This window comes from Canis lupus, chromosome 18 (assembly GCF_003254725.2).
Source record: "Canis lupus dingo isolate Sandy chromosome 18, ASM325472v2, whole genome shotgun sequence".
Classification (NCBI taxonomy): domain Eukaryota; kingdom Metazoa; phylum Chordata; class Mammalia; order Carnivora; family Canidae; genus Canis; species Canis lupus.
Genome location: NC_064260.1, coordinates 9,828,727 through 9,855,700, shown reverse-complemented (window position 1 = coordinate 9,855,700; position 26,974 = coordinate 9,828,727). Strand labels below are relative to the sequence as shown.

At 34.2% G+C, this 26,974-nt stretch overlaps 2 protein-coding genes across 6 annotated transcripts in view; one reads left to right on the top strand and one right to left on the bottom strand.

Annotated features, from left to right (window-relative positions):
* LOC112661519 (M-phase specific PLK1 interacting protein) overlaps positions 1-26,974 on the bottom strand; it is a 119,787-nt gene that overhangs the window by 22,999 nt on the left and 69,814 nt on the right. The gene's annotated exons all lie outside the window — the stretch shown is intronic.
* CDK13 (cyclin dependent kinase 13) overlaps positions 1-26,974 on the top strand; it is a 118,884-nt gene that overhangs the window by 57,045 nt on the left and 34,865 nt on the right. For all 4 annotated transcript variants that reach the window (XM_049096421.1, XM_049096422.1, XM_025449587.3 and 1 more), the window contains exons 6-7: positions 18,081-18,270; positions 19,998-20,054. In XM_049096421.1, the coding sequence (XP_048952378.1) occupies positions 18,081-18,270; positions 19,998-20,054 (247 nt within the window). The remainder of the gene's footprint in view (positions 1-18,080; positions 18,271-19,997; positions 20,055-26,974) is intronic.

Here is a 26,974-nt window from a genome sequence, read left to right as displayed (position 1 = left end):
GCTAGAAATGTGGGCAGCCCGGGTGGCTCGGTGGTTTCGCGCTGCCTTTGGCCTGGGGCCTGGTCCTGGAGACCTGGGATTGAGTCCTGCGTTGAGCTCCCTGCATGGAGCCTGCTTCTCCCTCTGCGTGTGTCTCTGCCTCTCTCTCTCTCTCTCTCTGTCTCTCATAAATAAATTTTTAAAAAATCTTTAAAAAAATAATAAAACTAGAAAATGTTTTCTGGCACAAGAAATGTTTTTGCTTTCTTTTTCTTTCTTTGCAGATTTTGGGCAGAAATGTTCTTGAATTTTATATAAATGCCTTGAAAATTTATATATTACAAATTCTGTCTGTGATTCTTTTACTTGTTTTAAGAAAAGAACAATGCATGTTTTGTAGTTCTTAGTTTTACAATCAGAATTGTTAAATGATGTCCAATAACTTTCCTTTCTTGATTATATCTGAGTTGAATTTGAGAAAACAGTTGTCGTACAACTTACTCTTTGTTTTTGACTATACATTTTCATAAAGTCAAGATATTTGGAGTCAGTTAATTACTTTTGTCAGGAAATACCTACCTTTTGCACCTGTCACACAACTGTGAAGAGTTTTTTTTCTCTCTAGATTTATGGTCTGTTACTGGGACTTCAGGGCTGCTAGATGGTCCTTAGCTCCTTGTTTAATTCTACACAGCAAAGAGCCCTGTTTCTTAAGAGAAGACACTGCTTCATTCTCTTTAGAGAAATTTATATTTACAGGGTGAGACTTCACTGCCACAACTTCTAACTTTCTATGCACTCACCTTACTCTGTACCCATTTCACTCTTTTGTCTCGCAGGAAGTAGTGTTTCTTCTTCCTGATTGAAGCCATTTTCTTCGCGTTCCTAGGATCTCAGTTGTGTGTTATCTCTTCTATATTTTAACATTTTCCCTCTTTTCTGGCTCCTTATTTTCAGCACTAAACCTACTCACATCTCTTCTATCTGGAACAAAACAAAAAATCGTTCTCTGATTTGAGTCTACTTGTGACTCCATTAGTCTGTCTTGTTCCTTTCCTTTGTTGCCAGACTTTTGGAAAGAGTAATCAGCAGTTGCTGTCTGTACTTCTTTCTTTTTCATTCATGAATTGGGTCTGAATTTTCCTACCACTTTATTAAGATAAGGTCACTAATGATCTCTTGCCAAATCAGTGGGAATTTTTCAGTTCTTTTCTTTATGTGGGTAACATTATGTTGACTTGCTTCTTGAATGTCTTCGTGGCTTGTCTTGAAAAATTCTAGTCAGATTGGCTTTCTTCTTCTCTGTGGCTTCATAGCCATTATTAATTGTTGGCCCTTTCTGTGCCTTATGCTTAAATGTTGGTGTTCCTTGGGGTTATGTCCTTGGTGGTCTTCTCTCTTATTCCCAGATACTCTCATTGGTTATTATCATCAGTGATTCTGTGCCATTACCTTGTAAAAATATTTCTACACCTGAGCTCCAGATACTTACAGGCTCTTTGCTAGGTATCTCCATATTGATATTTCACAAGTGTTTCTCAAACTGAGTGTTACCTTTTGGCCCTTATCAGCCTGCCCTTATCAGCCTAGCCTTGATTTTAAGCTCAGTTTAAAATGTTTCTTCTTGATTCTTTAATCAGGATACCAACTGCATTTTAGGTCTGTCAGTTAAAGCATTATACTGTTATTTTATTAATGTCCGTGGTGCTACTTTATTAGGCTCTTGATGTCAGCAGCTGTTACTCATCTTTGTACTTCTAAACAATGAATTTCTGTTGACTGTTTAATTGAAAAATGTCTCAGAAAGGTAAAATTCTACAATGATGTCATACAAAGAGCTTACATGAAATATGTAATCTGAAAAATAAATTAAGGTTTACAAATGGAAACTTGTAGTTTTTAGTTCAAATTCACCATTTTTATTCCTTGTGTTTGCTTCTAATCATTACTGATTTATAAGCCTTGAAAAGGTAGGATCTTGGTAATACAGATGATTTCTAGAATGGCTAATTGAAAGTAGATTGGTCTTTCACATTCTTTTCTTGAATAGTTTTCCCTATTAGGAATAATCTTACTGTAAGAAATTTAAAACTTTTATAGTTATGCTAGATGTGTTGTTGTTGAATTTTAGAGAGGAAGTACATATGTTCAGGGATAGGGGAGGGACAGAGGGAGAGGAAGAGAATCTTTAGCAGGCTCCCTGCCTAGTACAGAGGGTCTTGATCTCAGAACCCTAAGATAACCAATTTTCTTTTTTTTTTTTCTTTTTTTAAGATTTTGTTTATTCATGAGATACACAGGAGACAGAGGCAGAGACATAGGCAGAGGGAGAAGCAGGCTCCCTGCAAGGAGCCCAGTGGGGTACTTGATCCCATACCCTGGGATCACACCCTGAACCAAAGGCAGAAGTTCATCTGCTGAGCGCCCAGGCATCTCCCCACCAATTATTTTAAATAATACTTTATCTAAAATACTCGCAGATGCAAGGATGTCTTTGTGGCTCAGTTAGGTTAAGCATGGGCTCTTTTTTTTTTTTTTATAAGATTTTATTTATTTATTCATGAGAGAGAGAGAGAGAGAAGCAGGCTCTATGCAGGGAGCCTGATGTGGGACTTGATCCCTGGTCTCCAGGATCAGGCCCTGGGCTGAAGGCAGCGCTAAACCACTGAGCCACCCAGGCTGCCCAAGCGCTAAACCACTGAGCCACCCAGGCTGCCCAAGCTCTGGATTTCAACTCAGGTTACCTAGAATTAAGCACCCTGTTGGACTTTGCCCTCAGAAACAAGTCTGCTTCTCTCTCTCTCTCTCTCTCTCTCTCTCACTCTTTTTCTCTCTTCCTCTCCACCACCACCCCCCCGCCCCACATCTTTCCCTCCTTGTACAAACTCTCTCTCAATTAAATAAATCTTTAAAAAAAAATATTTCTCTACTTCTCCCTCTGCTTCTCTCCCACCCTGCACATACTCTCTGTTAAAAACAGAATAAATAAATAAAAATAAAATACCCCAAATACTATCATTTAACATGTAATGAATATTTAAAAATTATTAAAATATCTTGCATGTTTTGGTAGTAAGTCTTTAAAATCCACGGTGCATCTTGTCCCCTTGAGTCTAGCCACATTTCAAGTGCTCCATAGGCACTTGTGACAATGCCTTGAATGAACAACGTTGTTGACTCTACTTTGGAGTTGCTACGTCTTGGTGTCTCCTACCACCAATGTACCTGCTTCCTACATACTTTACCTCCTATAACAGCCATAGGTTTTTTGTTTCTGAGGCTCTACCTTTTACCTATTCTCAGTTGATGTAGCTGTAGAGCTGACTCTACTTCCAGTTCCTTAGGGGCGTGTCTCTGGCCAGTTACAGCAAGATTTTGCTGTCCATGAGATTGAGACTTATTCCTAAGATTTCATGCATGGAGTGGGGTCCTCTTACCTGTGAGGTATAAGCCCGAGAGCAAGGAGCTATTGCTGCAACAATCACCTTGTGACAGAATGGGTTCTGAGTACAGACCTAGCACTGAGAGGTGGAGAAAGGGAACCTCAACTCCTGCCATACAATTTTGAAAGCTGTATTTCCCCGTATACCCAAAACAAAGAATGTTTAGAAGATTGATAAATTGCCTTTTTGTTCAGGTACCTTTTGTACCTTTTGTCTTGTAGGTGTGGATTAGGGAGGTCCATCTTAAAATAGCCTATGGTAGAATGCTCTAGAAGCATAGGGATGTTCTGGATTGATGGGAGGGTTTCCACCAATTATAATTTAGGTCAAGTTGTGATATCTAAGCCTCAGATTCTTGATTTGACTTCTTAAAGAGGGTTGTTCTAGATCTTTTGGTCTGGCAGACATTTAAGGATTCAACTTAATGAACAGGAATGACTCAACTCTTATTTAGTGAAAGGGATCAGAAATACAAGTAATACAATTTATCCCCCCAATTTATTTCTTCTCCTTATTGCTTTTCATTGCCTCTGAGTGTAGAGCTAATTGTGATTAGCTTTTACTGAATTTAAAATATCTTGTATTTTAAGGACTTTTAGCTAGAAATTATTTTAATATTCTTTTCAAAATAAAGTTCTGTAATAAGTATAAAAGTATAAATGATTTTATTCTAATCATTGAAATAATACAAATATGTATAAAGAAAAAATTTCCTGTTTTACTACTTCCCAATCCTGTTACATATTCTTTAAGACCTTTGTGCTTAAAAATGGAAATAGAAATATGTATTTAAATATATAAATTGAGAGAAAAAGGAGACGCACAGGTCAAAGAGACAGTGAAGAAGAGATGCAGAGAATCCCCACAGATTGATGGAGTGTGAGAGAGACTGTTGGAGACATAGAGAAAGAAAAAGAGGCCCAGAAAGTCCCCACAGACACAGAATCTGACAGACTCATGCACAGAACACTTTCACTATCCTAAAAATTTACCCTAGTGTCCATGTGTTCATATATCCACCTTTTGAAACTCTGGCAAATACAGATTTTTTTTTTTTTACTGTCTCCATAGTTTTACCTTTTCCAGAACAGCATTATAATTGGAAACATACAGTATGTAGCCTTTTCAGATTGGCTTCTTTCACTTAGTAATATACATTTAAGTTTGCTCTGTGGATTTTCATGGTTTCATGCTTTGTTTCTTTTTAGTGCTAATTAACATTCCATTGTGTGGATGTACCCTATTTATTTATCCATTCATCTCCTGCAGGAAGTATTGGTTGCTTCCAAGTTTTTGGATAATTATGAATAAAAATGCCGTAAATATTCACATGCAGGTTTCTGTTTGGATATATGTTTTTAGTTTTTTTGAGTTTCTTTGATTAAATATCAAGAAGCATGATTGCTGGATCATATAGTAAGAAGAGTATATTTCATTTTGCAAGAAACTTTCAAACTATCTTCCCAAGTGAGGTGTATCATTTTGTGTTGCCTTTAGTAATAAATGAGAGTTCTGTTGTTCCATATCCTCATCAACATTTGATGTTGTCAGTGTTTTGGATTTTTACCTTTGTAATAGGTGTGTATGGTATTCCATTTTTGTTTCCGTTTGCCATTCCTTAATGAGAAATGATGTTGAGAATCTTTTCATATTCTTATCATCTGTGTGTGGGTTTTTTCCCCCCCTTGGTTAAGTCCTGTTCAGGTCTTTTGCTCATTAAAAAAAAATTATTTATTTGAGAGAGAGAAAGCGAGAGCACGAGGGAAGTGGAGAGGAAAAGGGGTGGGGAGAAGCAGGCTCCAGGATCCTGGGATCATGATCTGAGCCATAGGCAGAACACTTAACCACCTGAGCCACCCACGTGTCCTTTTTGCCAATTTTTTATTGGGCTGTTTGTTTTCCTATTGTTGAGTTTAAGGACCTTTTTGTACACATTGTATATCAGTCCTTTATCAGGTGTGCCACTCCCTGTGAACTGTAAATCAGTTTTTCAGTATTCATAAAATAACTTGCTACAATTTAATTGAGATTGTGACAAATACATAGGTATTGTGGTTGGGAAGAAATGACATCCTGACAATATTGTGTCTTCTCTCCATGTACGTGGAATATCTCCATTGATTTAATTTTTACTGCTTTCATTGTGGTTTGTAGTTTTTCTCATGTATATCATGTACATACTTTATTATGACTTATAAGTTAAGTATTTTTATTTCTAACGTGAATCATATAATGTTTTTAACTGCAAATTCCAGTTCATTGCTGGTGTATAAAAAAGCAGTTAACTTTGTACATCAATTTTGTATTTTGCAACCTTGTTAGAGTTGCTTCCAGGACTTTTTTGTGTGTATGTGTGACTCTTTGGGATTTTCTTTGTAGACAATCATGTACTTTGTGAACAAAGACGTTTTATTTTTTCCTTTCTAATAGTGTATACCATTTATGTCCTTTTCTTGTCTCATTGCATTAGCTAGGTCTTACAGTACATCAATGAATAGAAGTGGTTAGAGGGGATATCCTTGGCTTGTTCTTTTGTTTGTTTTGTTTTTAAGACTTTATTTATTTGAGAGAGACAGCAACCAAGAAAGAACATGAGCAGGGGTGGGGGCAGTGAGGGCCAGAGGGAGCAGCAAACTCCCTGCTGAGCAGGGAGCCTAGTATGGAGCTTGATCCCAGGACCCTTCGATCATGACCTGAGCTGAAGGTAGATGCTTATGAGCCATTCAGGCACCTAGAGCATGGAACTCTTGATATCAGGGTTGTGGGTTCAAGCCCCTCTTTGGGTGTAGAGATTACTTAAAAATAAAATCTTAAAAAAAAAAGGATATAGGCCTATTTAAATTATTTTTCCTTGTGTCACTTTTGATACATTGTGTCTTTCAAGCTATTGATCCATTTTATCTACATAACCAAATTTGTGGGCATACAGCTGTTCATCTCTTCCTTTACTATCCTTTCAATGTTTTTGAGAGGGATGGGTGGGTGGCTCAGCAGTTGAGTCCTGGGATCGAGTCCAACATTGGGCTTCCTGCATGGAGCCTGCTTCTCCCTCTGCCTATGTCTCTGCCTCTCTGTCTCTCATGAATAAATAAATAAAATCTTTAAAAAGTTTTTGAGGGAAATAGTGATGTCTTCTTTCACTTCTGGCATTAGTAATTTGTACCTTTTCTCTTTTTTTTCCATAATTAACCTGGCTAGAGTTTTTATTAATTTATTTGACTCTTTCAAAGAATCAGCTTCTAATTTTTATTACTTCTCTTCTGCTTATTTTGACTTTAATGTGCCCTTTTGGGATGCATGGGTGGCTTAGCGGTTGAGCATCTCATCTGCCTTTCGCTCAGGGCGTGATCCTGGAGTCCTGGGATGGAGTCCCACATCAGGCTTCCTGCATGGAGCCTGATTGTCTCTCTGCCTTTGTCTCTGCCTCTCTCTCTCTGTCATGAATAAATAAATAGTCTTTTTTTTTTTTTTTTTTTTTAATAATCTGCCCTTTATCCAGAGGTACATGTTTAGGTTACTGATTTTAGATCTTCTTTCCTAATCCACGCATTCAGTGCTATAATTTCTCTCTAAGCAGTATCTTTACTGAGAGGAAACTTGATACTATTTTTATTAGCTTTGCTGCTTTATAGGTACAGTGGGGTTTTTTTCCCCTTTGGCTTCTATCAAGATTTTTCTCTCTTTTTTTTTTTTTTTTTCTGATTGAACCTGACATACATAGTAGATCTTCCTGGATATTTTTTGAGTTTCATGGATATATGGTTTGGAGTTATTATGAATTTGGGAAAATTTCCGCTATTATTCAGATATTTTTTGTTTTCTCTTTTTTTTCTATTTTTTAGTATTCTGTTTAAAAAAAAAAAAAGATTTTATTTATTCATTCATGAGAGACAGAGAAAGTGAGAGAGAGGCAGAGACTTGGGACTCCAGGATTATGCCCCAGGCCGAAGGCAGGTGCTAAACTGCTGAGCCACTCAGGGATCCTCTAGTATTCTTTTTACATATGTGTTAACACCTTTTGTAGTTGTCTCACGTTTTTTGAGTATTTTGGGCTTTTTTCCATTTTTTATTTTTATTTGCATTTCAATTTTAGAAGTTTCTTCTGACATCTTCAGGCTCACTGATTTCTTTGCTCATCCATGTCCCATGTATTGATTAGCCCATCAAAAACGTTCTTTATTTTTGTTAGTGTTCGTGATTTCTAGTATTTCCTGTTGATTCTCTTAGAATTTCTATTTCTCTGCTCATAGTATCTATCTGTTCTTGCGTGTTGTCTACTTTTCCCGTTAGAACCCTTAGAATATTAATCATAGTTCTTAAAATTCCTGGTGTGATAATTCCAATTTCTCTGCTGTATCTGAATCTGACTCTGATGATACTTGCATTTTCTCTTCAGATTGTGGTATAGAATACCTTGTAATTTTTCTTTTTTTTAAAAAAAGATTTATTTATTTATTATTTATGATAGACATAGAGAGAGAGAGAGGCAGAGACACAGGCAGAGGGAGGAGCAGGCTCAATGCCGGGAGCCCGACGCGGGACTCGATCCCGGGACTCCAGGATCGTGCCCTGGGCCAAAGGCAGGTGCTAAACTGCTGAGCCACCCAGGGATCCCCCTCATTTTTCATTGAAAGCCAGACACAGTGTATTGGATAGAAGAAACTAAGGTGAACTGGCTTTGGTGTTAGATTTTATGTTTATCTCCTGAGTGGTTAGGCTGTTCCTACTCTTTGCAGAAGCTGTGTCAGAGGCTAAGATCCCCCCTATTGTCTTTTGAGTTCCCTGGAGATGACTTCTTAAAATGTCTGGGATGTGTAGTTCTTCGGTTGTATTCCTTTGTTATTATACAGGAGCCTTATTATATGGTAGTAAGTTACAGTGGGAGAGGGAAAGTATTTTATACGCCTGTGTTTTGATCTGTTTTTTAGTGCGCCTATATCATTGGGCTGCGTCCTTCAGAGGTGTTTTTCAATTTTCTTGCTTTTCCCCCCCTTAAGACAGGAATACTAAAGGATGCTGCAGTTGAGTATTTCCTTCCTTTGAGTCAAAGGCTAGAATGTTCTGGAGTTAGATTTTTTTTTTTTTTCTGCCAGATCGGTAAGACTTGCAGAACCCCAGTCGGCTAGTCTCTGGCAATAAAATTTCTCTTGAGAGCAAGCTGTGTTAAGAACAGAATGCTCTGGGTGTATTTCATCATGACTGTTTCTCCCCTCCCTTTGCCGGAAGCACAGTATGATTTTTCTCTGATCATCATTGTGATAATCTGGTAGGTTTCCTGATGGCAAAACTTGCAGAAGTATGGAAGCCTATCTAAGGCTGGATCCCCTGGAGTTATTAACTGTCAAACTTGTTCACTAGAGCATTCAGCGATTTGTCGATTATGGTTTGGGCTTTCCTACCCTGGTAATAAGTTCCTATGAAGATTTCTGTTCCTGGGCTTCTGCTTTGGTGAGTTGTGACTCTCTGTGTCCACCTGTCTCACTCACTAATTTGAGGGGCAGTGTTTGCTCTGTGACCTCAGTTCTCTGTAGATCTAAGAAGAGTTATTGATTTTCAGTTTATTCTCCTATTTTCTTGTTGCGATGGCAGGTATAGTGACTTCCAAATTCCCTTCATGTCAGACCAGAATCAGGAAGTCCTGGTGCTAATAGTTTTTTTACTCTGCATTTTACTTTTCTTATTAAAGAGTACAACCTATCTCTAGGTGATAAAATTTTTTCATGTAGCTGCATAATGTGCCACAGTTTGGATATACAGATTTATTCAACCATTTCTTTTTCTTTTTTTTTCTTTTTTTTTAATTTTTATTTATTTATGATAGTTACAGAGAGAGAGAGAGGCAGAGACACAGGCAGAGGGAGAAGCAGGCTCCATGCACCGGGAGCCTGACGTGGGATTCGATCCCGGGTCTCCAGGATCGTGCCCTAGGCCAAAGGCAGGCACCAAACCGCTGCGCCACCCAGGGATCCCTATTCAACCATTTCTTTATGGGCATTCAATTTTTCCCATCTTTTTCCCCATGATAAACAATATTGCTAGAAATGTCCATATACATGTATACTTGCATAGTGGTGTTATTATTTCCTTTGGTTTACTCCTAGATGTGGGATACTTAAGCCAATGGACGTTTGCATTTTTAATTAATTGGTAATCAGGTTATTTTGTCAAAAAGTTGTAGTAGTGTATGAGTTTTCTTTTATTTGGAAATCACTGGATATTGTCAATCTGTTAGGTTATTGTCAATCTGTTAGGTGAAAATGGTATCCCATTGTTTCTTTGTTTAGTACTTTCCTAATTCCTAGTGAGGTATGGATCATCTTATATATGTTTATCATTTTGATTTCTCATGTGCATTCTTTGTGGCATTGTCATTTCTTTCAGTTGGGTTGTTTTTTCCTTATCAAATTGTATATTAGATATAATTGTTAATATATTTAAAAATTGCTGTTTGTGTTCCTCATAGAAAAGTCAGAAAATGGCAGTGTAAGAGGAAAGCCAGAATCACCCATTTGCTCACACAGAGATAAACTATTCTTAGAATTTTGATTCTGGACATTTTTCTAACTTTATGTATGTATATAAGTTCCTATTAAAATGAAAGTTCACATATGGCAATGCTGTATTATAAAAATATTATTACATATGATTTTACTACTGTTTAAATACAATGTAAGGGAAAATAATGTGCAATAGAAAAAAACTTGTTAAAAATGCAGATTGTGGGACACCTGGTAGCCTTAGTTGGTAGAGCATGCAGCTTGTGATTTTGGGATTGTAGGTTTGGGCCTCATGTTAGTTATAGAGGTCACTTAAAAATAAAGTCTTTTTAATAAATGAATAAATATATTTTATTGTATTTTATTTTTTTGAATAAATATATTTTAAATTACAGGTTGTGACCTATTAATTGATTTCATAACATAGTTTGAAACTTCTGAAGCATTTTGAAATGATTGGAAATGTTGATTTTTGAAACATTGCCTAAAACTATATGAATATATAACCTTGATAAAAATCAAATTTGGGGCACCTGGGTGGCTCAGTGGTTAAGCATCTGCCTTCGGCTCAGATTATGATCCCAGAGTCCTGGGATCAAGGCCCACTTTGGGCTCCCTGCTCAGCATGGGTGCTTGCTTCTCCCTCTGCTCCTCTCCTCTGCTCCTGCTCTCTCTCAAATAAATAAATTAAAATCTTAAAAAAAAAAAAAACAAATTTAAAAAATAGGAGCAGTATGTCCCTTAATTCAAGATATTCTGAAAGCCTATGAAAATTTTTATTAATTCATTTTTGTTTCAGGTTTTTTAAATTTAGTATTATTGAAAAATTTAAATATACTTAGAATTTTTTTAAATGGGATGATGAACCCTAGGGTCACCATTTCTTACATTTATCTGTTACCATATTTTGCTAATCTTGTTTCATTTATCTCTCCCTACTTGTTTTTATTTTGCTGGATTATTTTTAAGTGAGTCCCAAGCATCATATTATAAACATAAATCTTGGTTAATCAGCTGCTTATAATAAATAGATAATGAAATCATGGTTATGTTAAAGAAAGAGGCCTTATACCTAACAAAATAGACAGTAATTTTATAATATTATCTAACAGTCAATGTTTACATTTACTGAGTTATCTTAGAAATATTTTTTATACGAGCTTTGTTTGAATCTGAATGCAAAAAAGATCTATATTGTAAGTAGTTAATTATTGTCTTAGGTCTCCTAGAATCTGTAGTATCCTCTCTTGCTTTTTAGAAATTTCATTCTACTTATTTGCTGAAGAATAGGCCACATTTTGGATTTCTCTAAATGCTTCCTTTTGGTGTTTTTAGCTTGTTCTTCTAATGCACATATTTCCTACAAATGATAATTAGATCTAGAAGCTTATTCAGATATAACCTAATTCTTTGGCAGTTGCACTTAAAAGATGATGCTAGAAGCTATTAACTCTTATGGTTTCTGTGGGCAGGGATTTGGGAGCATCTTGGATGGGCAGTTTTGACTCAGGTTCTTTAATAAAGTTTCTGTGAGATGTTGAGTAGGGCTATAGTCACTAGAAGGCCTGACCAGAGTTGGAGAATCGGTTTCCCTCACATGGCTGGCAAAAGGTAGTTCTATTATTGGTGGGAGGTCTCAGTTCTTTACATGGGCCTTCCTTCCTTTGTTTTTGTTTTTGTTTTTTTTTAAGATTTTATTTATTTTTTTGAAAGAGAGAGAGAGCATGAACAAGGGGGAGGAATAGAGGGAAAGGGAGAAGCAGACTCTCCAGTGAAAAGGGAGCCCAATGCAGGGCTTGATCCCTGGAATCATGACCTAAACCAAAAGCAGATGCCTAACCCACTGAACACCCAGACACCCCAGCACATGGGCCTTTCAACAGAGTTGCTGGAATATCCTGACAGCTCCATGACTGGCTTCTTCCAGGGCAAATTATCCAAGAAAGTAAAATGGAACCTGCAGTATCTATATGACCTTGTCTTGGTAGTCAGTGACATTATCACTTCTGCAGTATTGTGTTGATCACACACACTGTCCTTGAATCACTGTGGGAGGGCATAGATACTAAGAGATAAGACGCATTGGGGGCCATCTTGGTGGCTGACTACCATAGATGATTTTTTTTAAGAAATATTTATTTATTTATTTATTTATTTATTTATTTATTTATTTATTTATTTAAAGTAGGCTCAACAACCAATGTGGGCTTGGACTCATGACCCTGAGAGTCACACACTCTACTGACTGAGCCAGCCAGATGTTCCTACCACAGATGATTTTAATTTAAAAGAACAGGGTTTATATTTCTTTGATCCTATACTTGCCTTTCTTTTATACTGAAAATTTTGATTGCCAAGATATTAATAGAGTCCTACAATATACCTATAATAATTTTAAGATAACAATACTAATATTAATTACTGAGAAGACTACTGAATACAGTTTTAGATTTCTTAGTGTTTCTTTTTGTTTTTAGAATATACACCCCCAGGCATAGTCAAAATACTATGATAGACATCATACACAGCCAGTTTGATACACATTTAGGTTCATTTGTTTCCAGTTTTTTAAGCATTACTTTTTCACCCTTTTTGGTTTAATGATGTGTATCAGTCATGTAAAACATAACATAATTCCAGGGAATCCCTGGGTGGCTCAGCGGTTTGGCGCCTGCCTTTGGCCCAGGGTGTGATTCTGGCGTCCCGGGATCAAGTCCCACGTCGGGCTCCCTGCATGGAGCCTGCTTCTCCCTCTGCCTGTGTCTCTGCCTCTTTCTCTCTGTGTCTTTCATGAATAAATAAATAAATAAATAAATAAAATCTTAAAAAAAAAAAACATAATTCCAGACTCAAAATGTTGAAACAGGCCACATTCAGAATAGTCTCACTTCCATTTCTCTTGTTCTTGGTCTCTCCCTTACCTATGGGCAACTGTGTTTTATTTTTAAATGCTTAGTTCATCATTTTAGTTTTCTTTTGTACATATTCACCCTCCCGTCTTTATATAAAAGGAGCATAATAGTAAATGTTCTGCTGTGCCTGGTTCTTCACATTTAGTCATGTATCCTGAAGATCACTCCATCTCAGTAGAGGTTGTCATCATCCCTTTTTATGGCTATACAGTACTCCACCCTGTGGATGTGCCACAGTTTATTCAGTCTCTTACTGACTGTTTTCAGTATTTTACTGTTAGAAATAATGTTGCTTTGTTTTCAGTATTTTGCTGTTAGAAATAATGCTTCATTGAACAGCTCTGTCCCCATGTGATTACGTATTTTTATTTTGGGACAGGTTCCTATTATTGGGCTTATTAAGTCAAAGGGAAATGCTAAATGTGATTAAATTAGATATTGCCAAATTCCTTGCAGTGTATGAGAGTGTTCCTCACAGCTTCTGCAGTAGGATAGAGTCTGGTGTCCAAAATATTTAGGATTTTTGTCAGTTTGTTATTGTGGTGAAGTTTCTGTTTGAAGAGTATTTTTTTTTTAATTTCTTAAAAATTAAAAAAATTTTTTTTTGAAAAATAAATTTTTATCATGAGCAAGGTTAAGCAACTTTCCATTGATTTAATGGCAGTTTGCTGCCTTTTTTTTGTTTCCTGGTGAGTTATCTTTTTTTTGCTCACTTTTCTGTAAGCTTGTTAATCGTTTTCTTTCCAACTTAGAGAGACTTTTTATAATGTATATTAAATAGTTTTCCGGAATATAAGTTGTAAATGAATACTTGTCAGTTTGCTTTACTCTTCTAAATTTATTTGTAGTGTTTTTAGCCATGCAGTAAATTGTTAGTTTTACATACTCACATTATCAAAGTGTTTTTCTCTTACTGCTTCTTGATTTGATTCCTAGTTAGGAAAATTTTCCTTTCTCTGAGGTAATGAAGAAATTCATGTTTTTTAAAAAATCTTTTCATGATTTTATTTTTTATATTTAGCACTAATTTGCTTTTTTCTATGCTGGTACATGTTTTGAGTAACAGATCAGTTATATCTATTTCTGTCTGCCCATTCAGTTCCTCAAATATGCCTAATAGTCTATCTTTGGTCCCATTGCATTAATACACTATCTTTATCATATATTAAAGTTCTATATATGCTTGAGTATATTTCTGGATTTCTGTTTCATTTCATGTTCACTTAGCAATATTATACTTTTTAGTTAATAGACATTAATAAATATCTGGTAGTGCCTCATGCCCCTTAAGCTCTCTTTTAGGTGTTTTCATTGCTATTCTTATTTATTTTTCTACATGGATATAGCATCAATTTTATGTTTAATTATAGGAAAAACTCTGTATTTTTAAAAATTGAGCTTGTCAGGGCACTTGGGTTGCTCAGTTGGTTAAGCATTTGACTCTTGATTTCAGCTCAGATCATGATCTTGGGGTCATGAGATCAAGTGAGCCCTGCCTGAGGTTCTGTGCTAAGTGCAGGGTATGCTTGAAATTCTCTCTCTCCTTCTGCCCCTCCCTCTGCTCACATTTTCTTTCTCTCTCCCTCTCTGAATAGATAAAATTTTTAAAAAGATAAAAATTGATATGCTTAATTTATAAATTATTTAGGGAAAATTGACATCTTTATTATGTTGAGCTTTCCTATTTAAGAATGTATGCATTTTTTTTTGCAAATAGTTTTCTGTCTTAGAGTGTCTTATTACTTTAGCTTTGAAGAATTTGGTACATTTCCTAAGTTTAAAAAATTAATATCTTATTAGAAATAGTCTATTTTGTCTTTTAACTGGTAATTATGTTAATGACTACTGTATATTTCTGTTTTTCTAAATTGTGTTACTGTGTTTAATTTTTTTTTTCCTTTGAATGTTTATGTTTTTTTCAGGGACCAAAAGATCATGTTATCTGCATAGAGAGATAATCTTAGCTCTCCTATGTCAATTCTTGTATCTCTAATTCAGTTCTAATTGAAATAGAATGCAAACCATTATATTTTAATTTAAAATAATCTGTTAGCCTAATTTAAAAAAATCAGTTGTTAATTTAAATATTTCTATTTAACCCAGTATACCTACTAGATCATTTCAGTATGTAATCAGTATAACAAATTATTGAGATATTTTATATTCTTTTTGTTGTTGCTGTAGTAATTCTTTGAAATCTGGTGAATGCTTTATACTTGCAGCACATTTGGTCTGGCCACATTTCAAGTGTCCAATAGCCACATGTGACTTGTGGCAACTGTATTGCACTATGCAAACTCTAAATACTTTCTCTGTTATTTAATACCATCAAATATAGATCTGTTGAGTACTTATTTTATAATCTACCTACTTTATTTAACTCAACATCATTAATACATTTCCACATTGATATTATTATACCTCTACAGTAATTTTCAAGGTGCATGATATAGTATAGATGTATCATAATAACTCAGGTTTTTTGTTTCTTTTTTGTTTGCTTATTGTTTTGCTTTTAAATATTTAATACTACATTTCTTTTAGTGAACATGTTTATAGCTAGATCTTTACATTTGCTATGTAAGAGAATATAATTTTTAAAGTTTTGTTGTATATTTGTATATTGGCTAATATTTTATAAATCTTCTAATTTACTGGCACTATAAAACAGTATCTGTTTATACTTCACAGTATTTATTAATATTATGTATTTATTGTCTTTCTTTTTGAAATCTTTTCCCTTTAGGGGCACCTGGGTGACTCAGTGGTTGAGTGACTGCCTTTGGCTCAGGTCGTGATACCGGATTTCCAGGATCAAGTGCCACATCAGGGAGCCTGCTTTTCCCTCTGCCAGTATCTCTGCCATGCTCTTTGCTCTCTCCGTGTCTCTCATGAATAAATCTTTAAAAAATAAAATCTTTTCCCTTTAGTTAAAGTTGTATACTATAAGATTTTATTTATTTGAGAGAGAGAGCACAAGTGGAGGGCAGAGGCAGAGGGAGAAGCAAGACTCCTCGCTGAGCAGGGAATCTCACGTGGGGCTCAGTTCCAGGACCCTGGGATCATAATCTGAGCTGAAGGCAGCCATTTAACCGACTTGAGCCACCCAGGTGCCCCAATGTTTTCATGTATTTTGGGCATAAATATCTTTTGCATATTGGCAGTTCATTTTATTTCTCATTTTCTATTGTAGGATATGTACTGATTTGTAAGACTTTGTTATATATATATAAATAATATTAAGGATATTAATATTAAGGATATTATTCTAATTTTGTAGCATATATGTTTCTCCAGTTTGTCATTTGCCTTTACCTCTCTTCCATATTGTTTACTTAGGTACGTGATTCTAAATTTTTATTTAGTAAAATCTGTTGGTTTTTTAATGGGGTTTTGTTTTGTCTTTGGAGTAACTCCTCACCTCCCTATGGTGTTACACGTTTGTCTCAATACCAGTTTCCCTCTTTTTTTCTTCATTGACTTAAAATGATTATTTTCATAATTATTAGATATGTATTTAGGCTTTGTTTTATGATATATATTACACTTTTACAGATAATATTAATCTCTGGTAGATTAATTTTCAGAAACATTTGGCTGGTACTTTGGTTCTTGTTTTCTGTAAGGTGAATTTTAGAATTATTTTGTGAAGATAAGTATCCTCTCAGCAAAAGAAAATAGAAACAAATCCTTGGTTCTTTTATTGAAATTGTTTTAAAATACAGAATTTAACAGTTTGGTATTTCGTGAATTTCTGTATGTCTTTTTAAAGTTTATTCCTAGTCATTTGTAGTAATTTTTTTTCCTTTTGTAGAGATACTTAAAATTTCTTTTCTTTTTTTTTTTTTAATTTTTTTAAATTTATTTATTTATGATAGTCACACAGAGAGAGAGAGAGAGAGGCAGAGACATAGGCAGAGGGAGAAGCAGGCTCCATGCACCGGAAGCCCCACGTGGGATTCGATCCCGGGTCTCCAGGATCGCGCCCTGGGCCAAAGGCAGGCGCTAAACCGCTGCGCCACCCAGGGATCCCTAAAATTTATTTTCTAATGAGTTGTTACTTGTGTCTTTTGCTTTTTACATATGATTTTCTCTAACCTAGGTACTCTCTCTTTATTCTATTGGATTTTCAAGGAAAATAGTCATCCATCAATAATTGTATTTTTCTCTCTTTCAATGTTTATACGTTGTCTTTAATTTTATTGACTTTCAAAAAAAAGTAATAATTTTACTAACTTCTAGAGCAGTTACTAGTAATGAATATTTTCCTTTTGTTCTACTTGGTTGTTGGCTTGAAAGAGGTACCATTTATAAACTTTTAAAAATGTTTTATTTAAATTATAGTTAATTAAAATACAGTGTAGATTCAGGTGTGCAGTTTAGTGGTTCAACACTTCTATACAACACCCAGTGCTCATCACAAGTGCACTCTTTAATTTCCAACTTTTAAGAATTATTCTACCTTTACTATGAGTGAGATCTTCGCTCTGTTTTTAATTAGGAACTCAATATTGGCTTTCTTCAGATAACTTTTTTGGCATATTAATAACTTATTTTCTTTGATAGATATATTTACTTTTATTAGTTTTTCCATTCTTGAATTGATAAATTAACTTTGGAATATTTTTAGATACAGCTTTGGATTCAATTTGTATGAGCTTCAGTTAGGACTTTTGAATTTCTTATAAATACAGTTGTATATGTGCTATGTGCTATTTTAGGTTTTGGTAGCAAGATTAAGCTGGTTTTACAAAATAAAGTTGCAGTTTGCTTTCAAATGCTCTGGAGCTGTATAAACAGAATTAAATTATATGCTTATTGAAGTCTTTATAGAAATCATCTGAAGACCCAGCTGGGCCCAGACTTTTTTTTATGGAACACAATTCTTTTATCACTTTTAAATTTTCTTTAATGAACTGTACTGGTTTTATTCAGCTTCTGCTGAGAGACAGTTTGTTCAATACATAAAACAGTTAAGAATTACTTTATGTGAATCACCCCCAGAAACTATGCACTGTAGGGTTGATTTTATATTTTAACATATATAGAGGTTAGAGGTTAGAGGTTTCCTTGGGATGCATTTATTGATAATAAATTCAGAGAGAAAGATGAATGTTATTGAAGTGACAAAGTAGGACTTCTTTTCAAGAAATAATTTTCTCCACAGCATTGTAATTTTTAAAATTTTGAACCTATAAAAAAGTTGTAAGAATAAAAAATTTTAATGAATTCATTATTCTTGCTCTTAGGTGCATTTTATCTGGTGTTTGAATATATGGACCATGATCTGATGGGACTACTGGAATCAGGCTTGGTTCATTTTAATGAAAATCACATAAAGTCATTTATGAGACAGCTCATGGAAGGTCTGGATTATTGTCATAAGAAGAACTTTTTGCATAGAGATATCAAGTGTTCAAATATTCTTCTAAACAATAGGTATGATGTAAGTTTGATATATGTGTTTAAAGTGGGTGTTATATATATCATGATTCTGTTAAAAAGATTTAAAATTTATTTTATTGCTCAAACTTTTTTTTTTTAATTGCTCAAACTTTTAACATAATCACCAATATTACGGCTTGAGCTGCATCTGAAGTTGTGTTAAATATACTTTAATTAGGGGCACCTGGGTGGCTCAGTAGTTGAATGTCTGCCTTCGGTTTAGGGCATGATCCCGGGGTCCTGGGATCGAGTCCCATATCCGGCTCCTCACAAGGAGCCTTGCTTCTCCCTCTGCCTGTGTCTCTGCCTCTCTCTGTGTCTCTCATGAATAAATAAATGGAATCTTTAAAAAAAATTTTTTAATTTCCAATAATAGTTGTTAATGTACATAAAATAAGTTGGCTTAGTTGGTTTTCTCATTTTATTTTTTCCAAATACTGTAAATGGATATTTTAGTACTTAATAATATGATTTTGGCTTTAGGTTAAGAATAGATCTAAGAAAAATTTTTTTTTAATTTAGAAATTTTTTTATACCAGTATCACAGGTTTTTTTTTTTTTTTTTTTTTTCCTCAGTATCACAGTTTTAAAGTGAAGTTTTTTGGGACGCCTGGGTGGCTCAGTGGTTAAGCGTCTGCCTTTGGCTCAGGGTGTGATCCTGGAGTCCCAGAATCGAGAGACACAGGCAGAGAGAGACACTGCCTCTCTCTCTCTCTCTCTCTCTCTCTTTGTCTCTCATGAATAAATAAATAAAATCTTTTTTAAAAAAATAAAGTGAACTTTTTTGAAGTATGTTTACATGCACATAAGTAGGGGGTTTTAAATTTAATTTTATTATTTTATATTTTATTTTATTTTATTTTATTTTATTTTATTTTATTTTATTTTATTTTATTTTATTTTATTTATTTATTTTATTTTTGAGAGAGTGCAAGCGAAGGATGGGGGGAGGGAAAGAGAAAGAGAGAATCTTAAGTGGGCTCTATGCCCTGTGCAGAGCCTGACATGGGGCTTGACTTCATGACTCTGAGATCATGATCTGAGCTAAAATCAGGAGTCACATGCTTAACTGGCTGAGCAACCTTGGTGCCCCTACATAACTAGGTATTTAAAACTTATGTTAAACATTTTACTGACAGCATAACCTGAGCTCTGATAATTTTGTTGTATTTGGTGCTACTCATTAGTTTAAGTGAGGCATGCCTGGTTCTGATTTTAGTTGGTAGAAAGGTTTCTATGTACCTAGCCCCTCTAATAACTAGAAAATAAAACAATGTGTTCATATGCATTATTGATTTGAGTTGAACAAGTAATATGTCTAATTACTAAGCAGAAGTGATCTCAGTTTTATTTCCATTGAAATGTACTTTTCTAAATAGGAACTCTTACATAGTGCTAAAATACTATTAATACTAGTATAATAGTAGTAGTATCGGTGGTGGTGGTGGTACTAGAATAATAGGAGCTGAAATTACCAAAGGAAAAGTACTACTTTTTTTTTTTTTTTTTAAGATTATGTATGAGTATATCTATTTGCCTTTCCTTGTAGGACTTAGTGTACTGCTGTGTGATGAAAGTTAAAGTTTATATTAGTATATTTTTATTAGTTTTAAGAATAGAATATGAATATGTATAATATGTTTAGATATCTATCAGTGGATATAAATATATATGATTTCAGAGTAGACTAATACGTTTTTATTCCTTTTGTCTTCTGCCAGAGGGCAAATAAAACTTGCAGATTTTGGACTTGCTCGATTGTATAGCTCAGAAGAAAGGTAAGAGTGCTTTCAAATGACTATTACAGACAATAGAATTGACCAGTTTTAAGAATATTTTATTGATTTTTTTTTTAAGAAAAGGGAAATTTACTCTTCATTGTTATATATGTGAAATAATATAATTTTATACCATATTCGATTGACTGTTTTCATTACAAATCTTATGTATTTATCTCAATTTACATTTACAGGTAAATATAATTTCTTTAAAAATGTGCCATTTTAAATGTATCTTAAGTGAACTTAGGAATTTTGTAAAAGTCATACTTAAATTTCTAATGCAAATCCAGATATTAAGATGTTCGCGATTTTTGTGTTTAGTGAAATATCTAATATTGCATGTTTAAACTTACAAACTTTGTTTTAGTTATATTTTGGACTTCTGTTTTTTTTAAACTATAGTTTTATCTATAGTTAAATTTTTTAAATTTCATTAGAGCCTTTTATTTTAAAAAAACTTGTTTGTTTAAACAATAGGAAGTTCCATTGTATAACTTTTCCGAGTGGAGCTTCCCTTGCTGCAGTTGGGATGTATATCCCATTTGGCTCCTTTGGGCTTGGTGGTAGTGAAATATGACTTGTCTTCCTAGAACTAATGTGGGAACATCTGGCTGGCTCAGTCGGTAGAGCATGTGACTCTTAATCTCAGGGTTGTAAGTTTGAGCCCCATTTTGGGTGTAGAGATTACTTAAAAATAAAATCTAAAAAAAAAAAAACTGATAGGGAATTTCAAAATAAAACACTTTTGTGAAGTGTAATGGGTTTTATGTAAATATACTACAAAATTAATTGGGTTTAATATATCTTTATTTTGGCTCATTTCTTTCCTGTCAAACAGGAGTGTTTCTTTATATTCAGATACATATTCTGAGATAATTTATGTTTGGCTATTCTGTAAGTTCTTTAGTGTAACCATAATTTAATAGAGTGATGTATCATTAATTGAAATTCTCAGAAATAGGTTTTTATTTTCACTGAATGTTGACCAGTTTCTCTTGTTTGAATTTTTTATGGTGAAAAATGTGTTTATTTTTGAATCTCGCTGCCGTGGCTGTCACATCATTCTGAAAATTCCTTTCATTGTTTGGTGTGGAGAGGTTTTTAAATGGTGTGTTTCAGATCCATTAGAATTCCTTAAACCCCTCAGAAATTATGGTGTAGACCAGTTGTTACGGACAGGGCTCCAGCCACCTAATTCCCCATTAGCCAGAGCTTTTCCACTTGTACTTGTTTGACTTGCTATACTTCTAATGATTATTTTATTTTAAGAAAGCATTGTGTGTGTTTTTTTAAGTTTAAAACTATTTTAAAGCTTAAAAACTGTAACCTTCATTTTGCATTTGGGAAAACTGAAAGGGTTGAGTGACTTTAAAGATCAGAAAATACTTGTTGGCAGAGTCAAGAGTGTATAGTTTGAAGTTTCCAACTCCCAGTTTGTTTGTTTTCCATCATATATAATAATGCCTCTTGGTAGAAACAAGGAAAAACCAAACTGGCCAAATATGCTCTTTTTTTTAAATTTAAATTTTAATTTTATTTTTTGCCAAATATGCTCTTAATCTAAAACTTCTCTTGATGTATGTTTGTATAGTTGAACAACTAAATTTTAGTGACTGTTCTTTAAGGGAAAATTCTGCTTAATATTAAGGGTTTTGTCTACCTGGCTGGTTAATTGAGATTACACTGTAGTTTAGATCATCCTTTCTTAATACAGGTGTGTGTTTGTCATACTTGAATGTAAATCCCTTTCTTCTTGTTTTCATGTTAGGTTTCAGTGGAGATGGAGAACAGCTAAATTACCATATTTCATCTTATAGATTCTTTTTATGCTGGTACTTATTTATATTGGAATAGATATGTTCCAGAAAAACTGACTATAAAGTCAAACTCCATTTTCCTATTTATTTTACCTTTTAAAATGGAATGTTGAGTATCAGTGGAGTGCCAAGGTTGTGGTGTGTTCACTGAGCCATGGTCCCCATTGCTCTACTGAACTGATAGAGGAATTTTGAGCTTACAAAAGTAGAAAATTTAAAATTTGCATCTTCAGGTAATGTATACTAAATTTTTCTGCTTACCCAAATTCGTAACTAAAAACTTGGTGTGTTGTTTTGTAACCAAATAGCCTGTCTTTTAAGGGCTTATGCACTCTCTTAAAACTTTTCTTTTTCAAATTTGAATAATTCCAGTTTCTTTAAAATCAGAGAAGTAGGTTTTATTTTAATGGAATGACTTTAAAATACATACATTGTCCTAGTAAATTTTAATAACATACCAAGTTTTAACATCCTGCCTTTAGCAGATCTAATATTGTCCCAACTTTTGTAGACATTGCTTGAAATAAACATCTAACAAATGATTTTTCATTCATATTTCTTTGTCATTATAAGCAGGAAGAAAGGTAAGGCTTTACTGTAATAAAACTCATCCAAATGTTAAGTCACTTTGAAGTATTTTCTAAGTATAGCTGTTATAGACAGAATAACTGAAGTGTTCAGGAAATTACTGTAAGATTTTTTTGTTTCTAAATAGAGCAAATTTCAGCTTACCACTGGAATACCTTCAACTACATCCTCACTTATTTAGTTTCAGATATCTTTTTTGAATTTGAGAACTGGATGGAGGGATAGTCAATACTTAGGAATTCAGGATGGAGGTGTGTGTGTGTGTGACGTAGTATGGATCACCATTAGGTGTGCTATAGTGGAAGAAAGGAGAACCACTGTGGAAAATTAGGGGGAAATGATTTCTTTAAACTTCAGTAATCATTTTCTCATTTTATATATCAATATTTATACTTCCCATTTGGCCTTTGGAAATACAAAATTTGAGACCAGAGGTTTTTGTCTATTTCTTTATACCTGTTCATTGTTTTTCAGTAGTTACTTTAAGATTAACTCTTCTGAAACTTTCAGCCACAGTAATATACCCACTTCTGAGTTTTTATTTTACCATGTCATTGCTCCAGTGCTTTCCCAAATGATGGGATACCTTTTTCTCTTTATGTGAACGTCCCATATAAATAAATATGTGGTTTCCATATAAACTGAAGTTAATTTCATTTTCTAAAGGCGAAACTGTAACTTCGCACATTTACTTTTTAAATGCAAGGAACATAACACCTTTAGGACTCAATAAGGAAGACTTTGGCTCTAGTCCTGGCATTGCCCTTTATTTAAGCAGTTGTGGAATCTTGGGCAAGTCATTTAATCTTTGTCTCATTATTCTCAACTTTAAGATGAAGGATTTAAAATCTCTGAACCTATTTAAAGGGTATTGGAGACATCTTTTATGGTTCTACAAGTTACTGTGATCAAAAGTTTTTTGAGCAACATTTTCAAAGGCAATATCCCCATCTAGTGGCTTTTCATAAAATTGCCATTAAAAGCAAAACAATTTTTCTTATATATAGCTATTGGTATCATTGGAAAACGGAGAAAGTATTACCTCTTGCAGCTTGTCCAAGGACTAGATGAAATTATATGCTGGATTTATTACTTGTGTTTTTCTCTTTTTCACTCAAGCTAGAATTGTAGTCATTTTTAAAGACAGGGACTGTACTTTAAACTTTTATTTTTTAATGCATTAAAATTTAAAACACATTCATAGTAACTGCTTGATCAAATCTGATCCAAGAAAGGGTCATTCTGGTCTGGAGGACCCTCCCAGTATAGATTAGTGCAGGGAGCTTTGAGATTGTAGATAATATAGAGGATCTTCTGGGAGACCCTGGGCCAATATTAGAACCATTGTAATAAGATTGCTAATAACATTAATAACAATAAATAATGTGACTAAACAAGCTTTTAGGAATGGAATTCTTATTTAGATTGCTGACCTTATGATTTCAGGATTAAATTGTACATTCTTTGGCCCTAACAGAATAGCTTACATTTTTGAGCATATAAAATGGGAAAGGCAATTTAATCCTCTAAGGTATGGTGTTCCTCCCTCTTCATGTACGGGAAATCTCATCCATTCCCTTAAAGCTGAAGATTTATAAATCTCAATTTCAAGCCTTTATCTTTCTTTTGATCTCTAAACCTGTGTGTTTGCTGGACAACTCCACTCAGGTGTTGTAAGTGCTTTAAATTAAACATCTTGTTACAAAGCCTATCTTCACATTCCCCAGGGGGAAAAAAAAATCTGTTCCTTTTTTCTTTATTCTCTGTTTTAGTTAAAGGTATCCAGTCACTTTCTCATATAGATAATGTCTCACACAAACCACTCTAAATAGAATTGTATAGGTTTTCCTGCCTCTGGTCCTCTCTATAACATTCTTTTCTTCTGCGTTTCTTACTACTATCCCCTGCCGCCCCCTCCCCCCCCCCCAGATAATAACAATGTTGAACTATTTGTAGATCCCTAAACAAGTTGAGCAGTTAAGTGTCTTTGTGAGTCTACATGAGTTGTTTCCTTTTGTATGGAATTATACTTTCCATTATCTCAGTCTGACACATTTGTCTTTTTCCTTCCATGTGCAGTTCAAGCATTACCTCCCTTGAAAAATTTATCCTGAATCCTATAGTCAACATTAGGTACATCGTCCTTTATGTGTCTGGAGTACATTATTCATTAATTTACTTAGTATTTAAAGTATATTATTATAATTCATTACCAGACTTTAAGGCTTTAAACAGCCACAACAATTTTTAGTTGGTTGGCTCTTTGTTTGGTTCAGCCGTCTCTTGGCACTTAGTGCAGTACCTAGCTCAAAGTTTCAAAAAACGTTTGTTTTTTATAAAGAAGGAACAAACTTAACTAGCGTTGTGCATAGTTTATTATACAGTGTCCCCTTTCGCAAGAATTATTTTAAGGGAAAGCAGTTCTCTGAGATAGGTTGTGTAAATATCATTTTTATGTACATTTTATTTTATTTTATCTTTTAAAGATTTTGATTTATTTATTCAAGAGAGACAGAGAGAGAAGCAGAGAGACACAGGCAGAAAGAGTAGCAGGCTCCATGCAGTGAGCCTGATGGGGAGGGGAACTCGATCCTGGCACTTTGGGATCACGCCCTGAGCCAAAGGCAGACGCTCAACCGCTGAGCCACCCAGGCTTCCCTTTTATGTACATTTTGAAGATAAACTGAAATTTTACAAAATTTCACTAGTCAGTGGTAGAGCTAAGAATCAAACTTGAATCTTTTGACAGAAAGGCTTTTTATTTTCATAATACTGGAGTGCTTCTTGGGTAAGACTCTGGATCTAACCTAAAAGTAGCTTTCAGGTGCAGAGCTCTAGAGGCATCTAGAGTCTGCTTTGGAGGTACCATTAGGCTGATGGCAGTTTTTTATAGTTGTTACAGCAGTCTGCTGAATTTTACTGTCTCTGCTCTCATGGCCTTCATATAATATATTTTATTTTTGCCCAATGAACCCTGCTCATTTAGTATTCCAGCAAGTTGTATGACATTTCCATTTTTGAATCTCCTGTAAAGCTCCTTAAATACCCAATAAGAAGGCTATAATTGAAATATTTTGATAACATTAGGTATTTTAAATTACCTGAGATTTCCACATGAAAGTTTTATTATACAAAAGCCAGATAATTTAACATTTTAGTATCTTGACCACATTAAGTTAGAAGTTTTGAAAAAACAAAACAAAACAAAGGAAGTATTCTTGTTTTCAGAGTGTTTTTTTCCCTAGCGGAAAAGAAATTGTGTCTGCTTTGTTTTTGAAAACTGTTAATGAGATTTACAGATGAAAGATATTCAGTAGAAATTGAAATTCAGAATATTTAATGTTGAGACCATTATTTCTGGATCTTTACAAAGTTTAGTTTTTACTAAGAATACTAGCTTATTGAAATTATCATTTTTTTTTTTAAATTTATTGGCTGAGGGATTTTGTGTGTGGTGTTCTTTGCTAGTTTATGGAATTTATTACTTGGAGTTAAACTTAATTATGGGAGTAAATGGGGTGGTTTATTTTTCTGTTTCTGTTTTTTATTTTTAAGATTTATTTTAGAGAAAGCATACAAGTGGAGGGAAGGGCAGACAGAGAGGGAGAGAGAGAATCTCAAGCAGATTCCGTGTTGAGTGCGCGGAGCCCAACTGGGCTCAATCCCAGGACCCTGGGATTATAACCGCAGCCAAAGGCAAGAGTTGGACACTCAACCAACTTGAGCCACCCAGGCCACCCATGTTTTCTTTTTAAAAATGTATTTATTCTGTACCACCTAAGAACCTATTTGTTTTTCAGTCCTGTTTCTTTTTTCATAGTAGTGAAATACTGGGTAGACAACTCAAGAGTGCAATTTCTTAAAACTCTATGAAAGAAAAATAAAGCATCATATATATGTGGTAGCACATCAGTTGCATTTTTCTCATTGTGATCTAAACAGGACCATCTTTAGGATGTTGATAATGGGTAGCCAAGCCTCGTGGACCAAATTTGACAGGTTAATTTTTGAGGATTCTGGATTTCCACATATTTGTCTAACTTTGGATCATCTGTTTTTATGTTACAACAGTACTTTAGTTTCCTTGGGATTTAAATGTTCTAGTTTCAGAACATAGTTTCAGTTACTTTTAATTTTGTCACTATGTTTATAAAAACAGCTTCTTGATCATAACATGAAATATTTTCTTGATAATACTTGTTTATTAATAATCATTTAGTGAATTAGGTGATTTGAAATTGGCTTTATTTGCTAACTCCATCTACCTTGGAATTTGCTTTTATGATTAAAGCTTTTTTCTGTCTGGATACTTTGTCAGTGTTTGTTTTCTTCTCACTAAACTAAGGTGGAAAGTGAAGCAGGGTACCTGTTTTTGCAAAATTCCTGAATAAATCATCATGTGTTTTTTCTTGACTTTAATAAAACAATCATTTTCATTATCTTTTGTCAATGTTAACTTTTAAAAGTTTATTATAAGCTACTTTATTAAAGAGCTTATTTAAAATGTTTAAA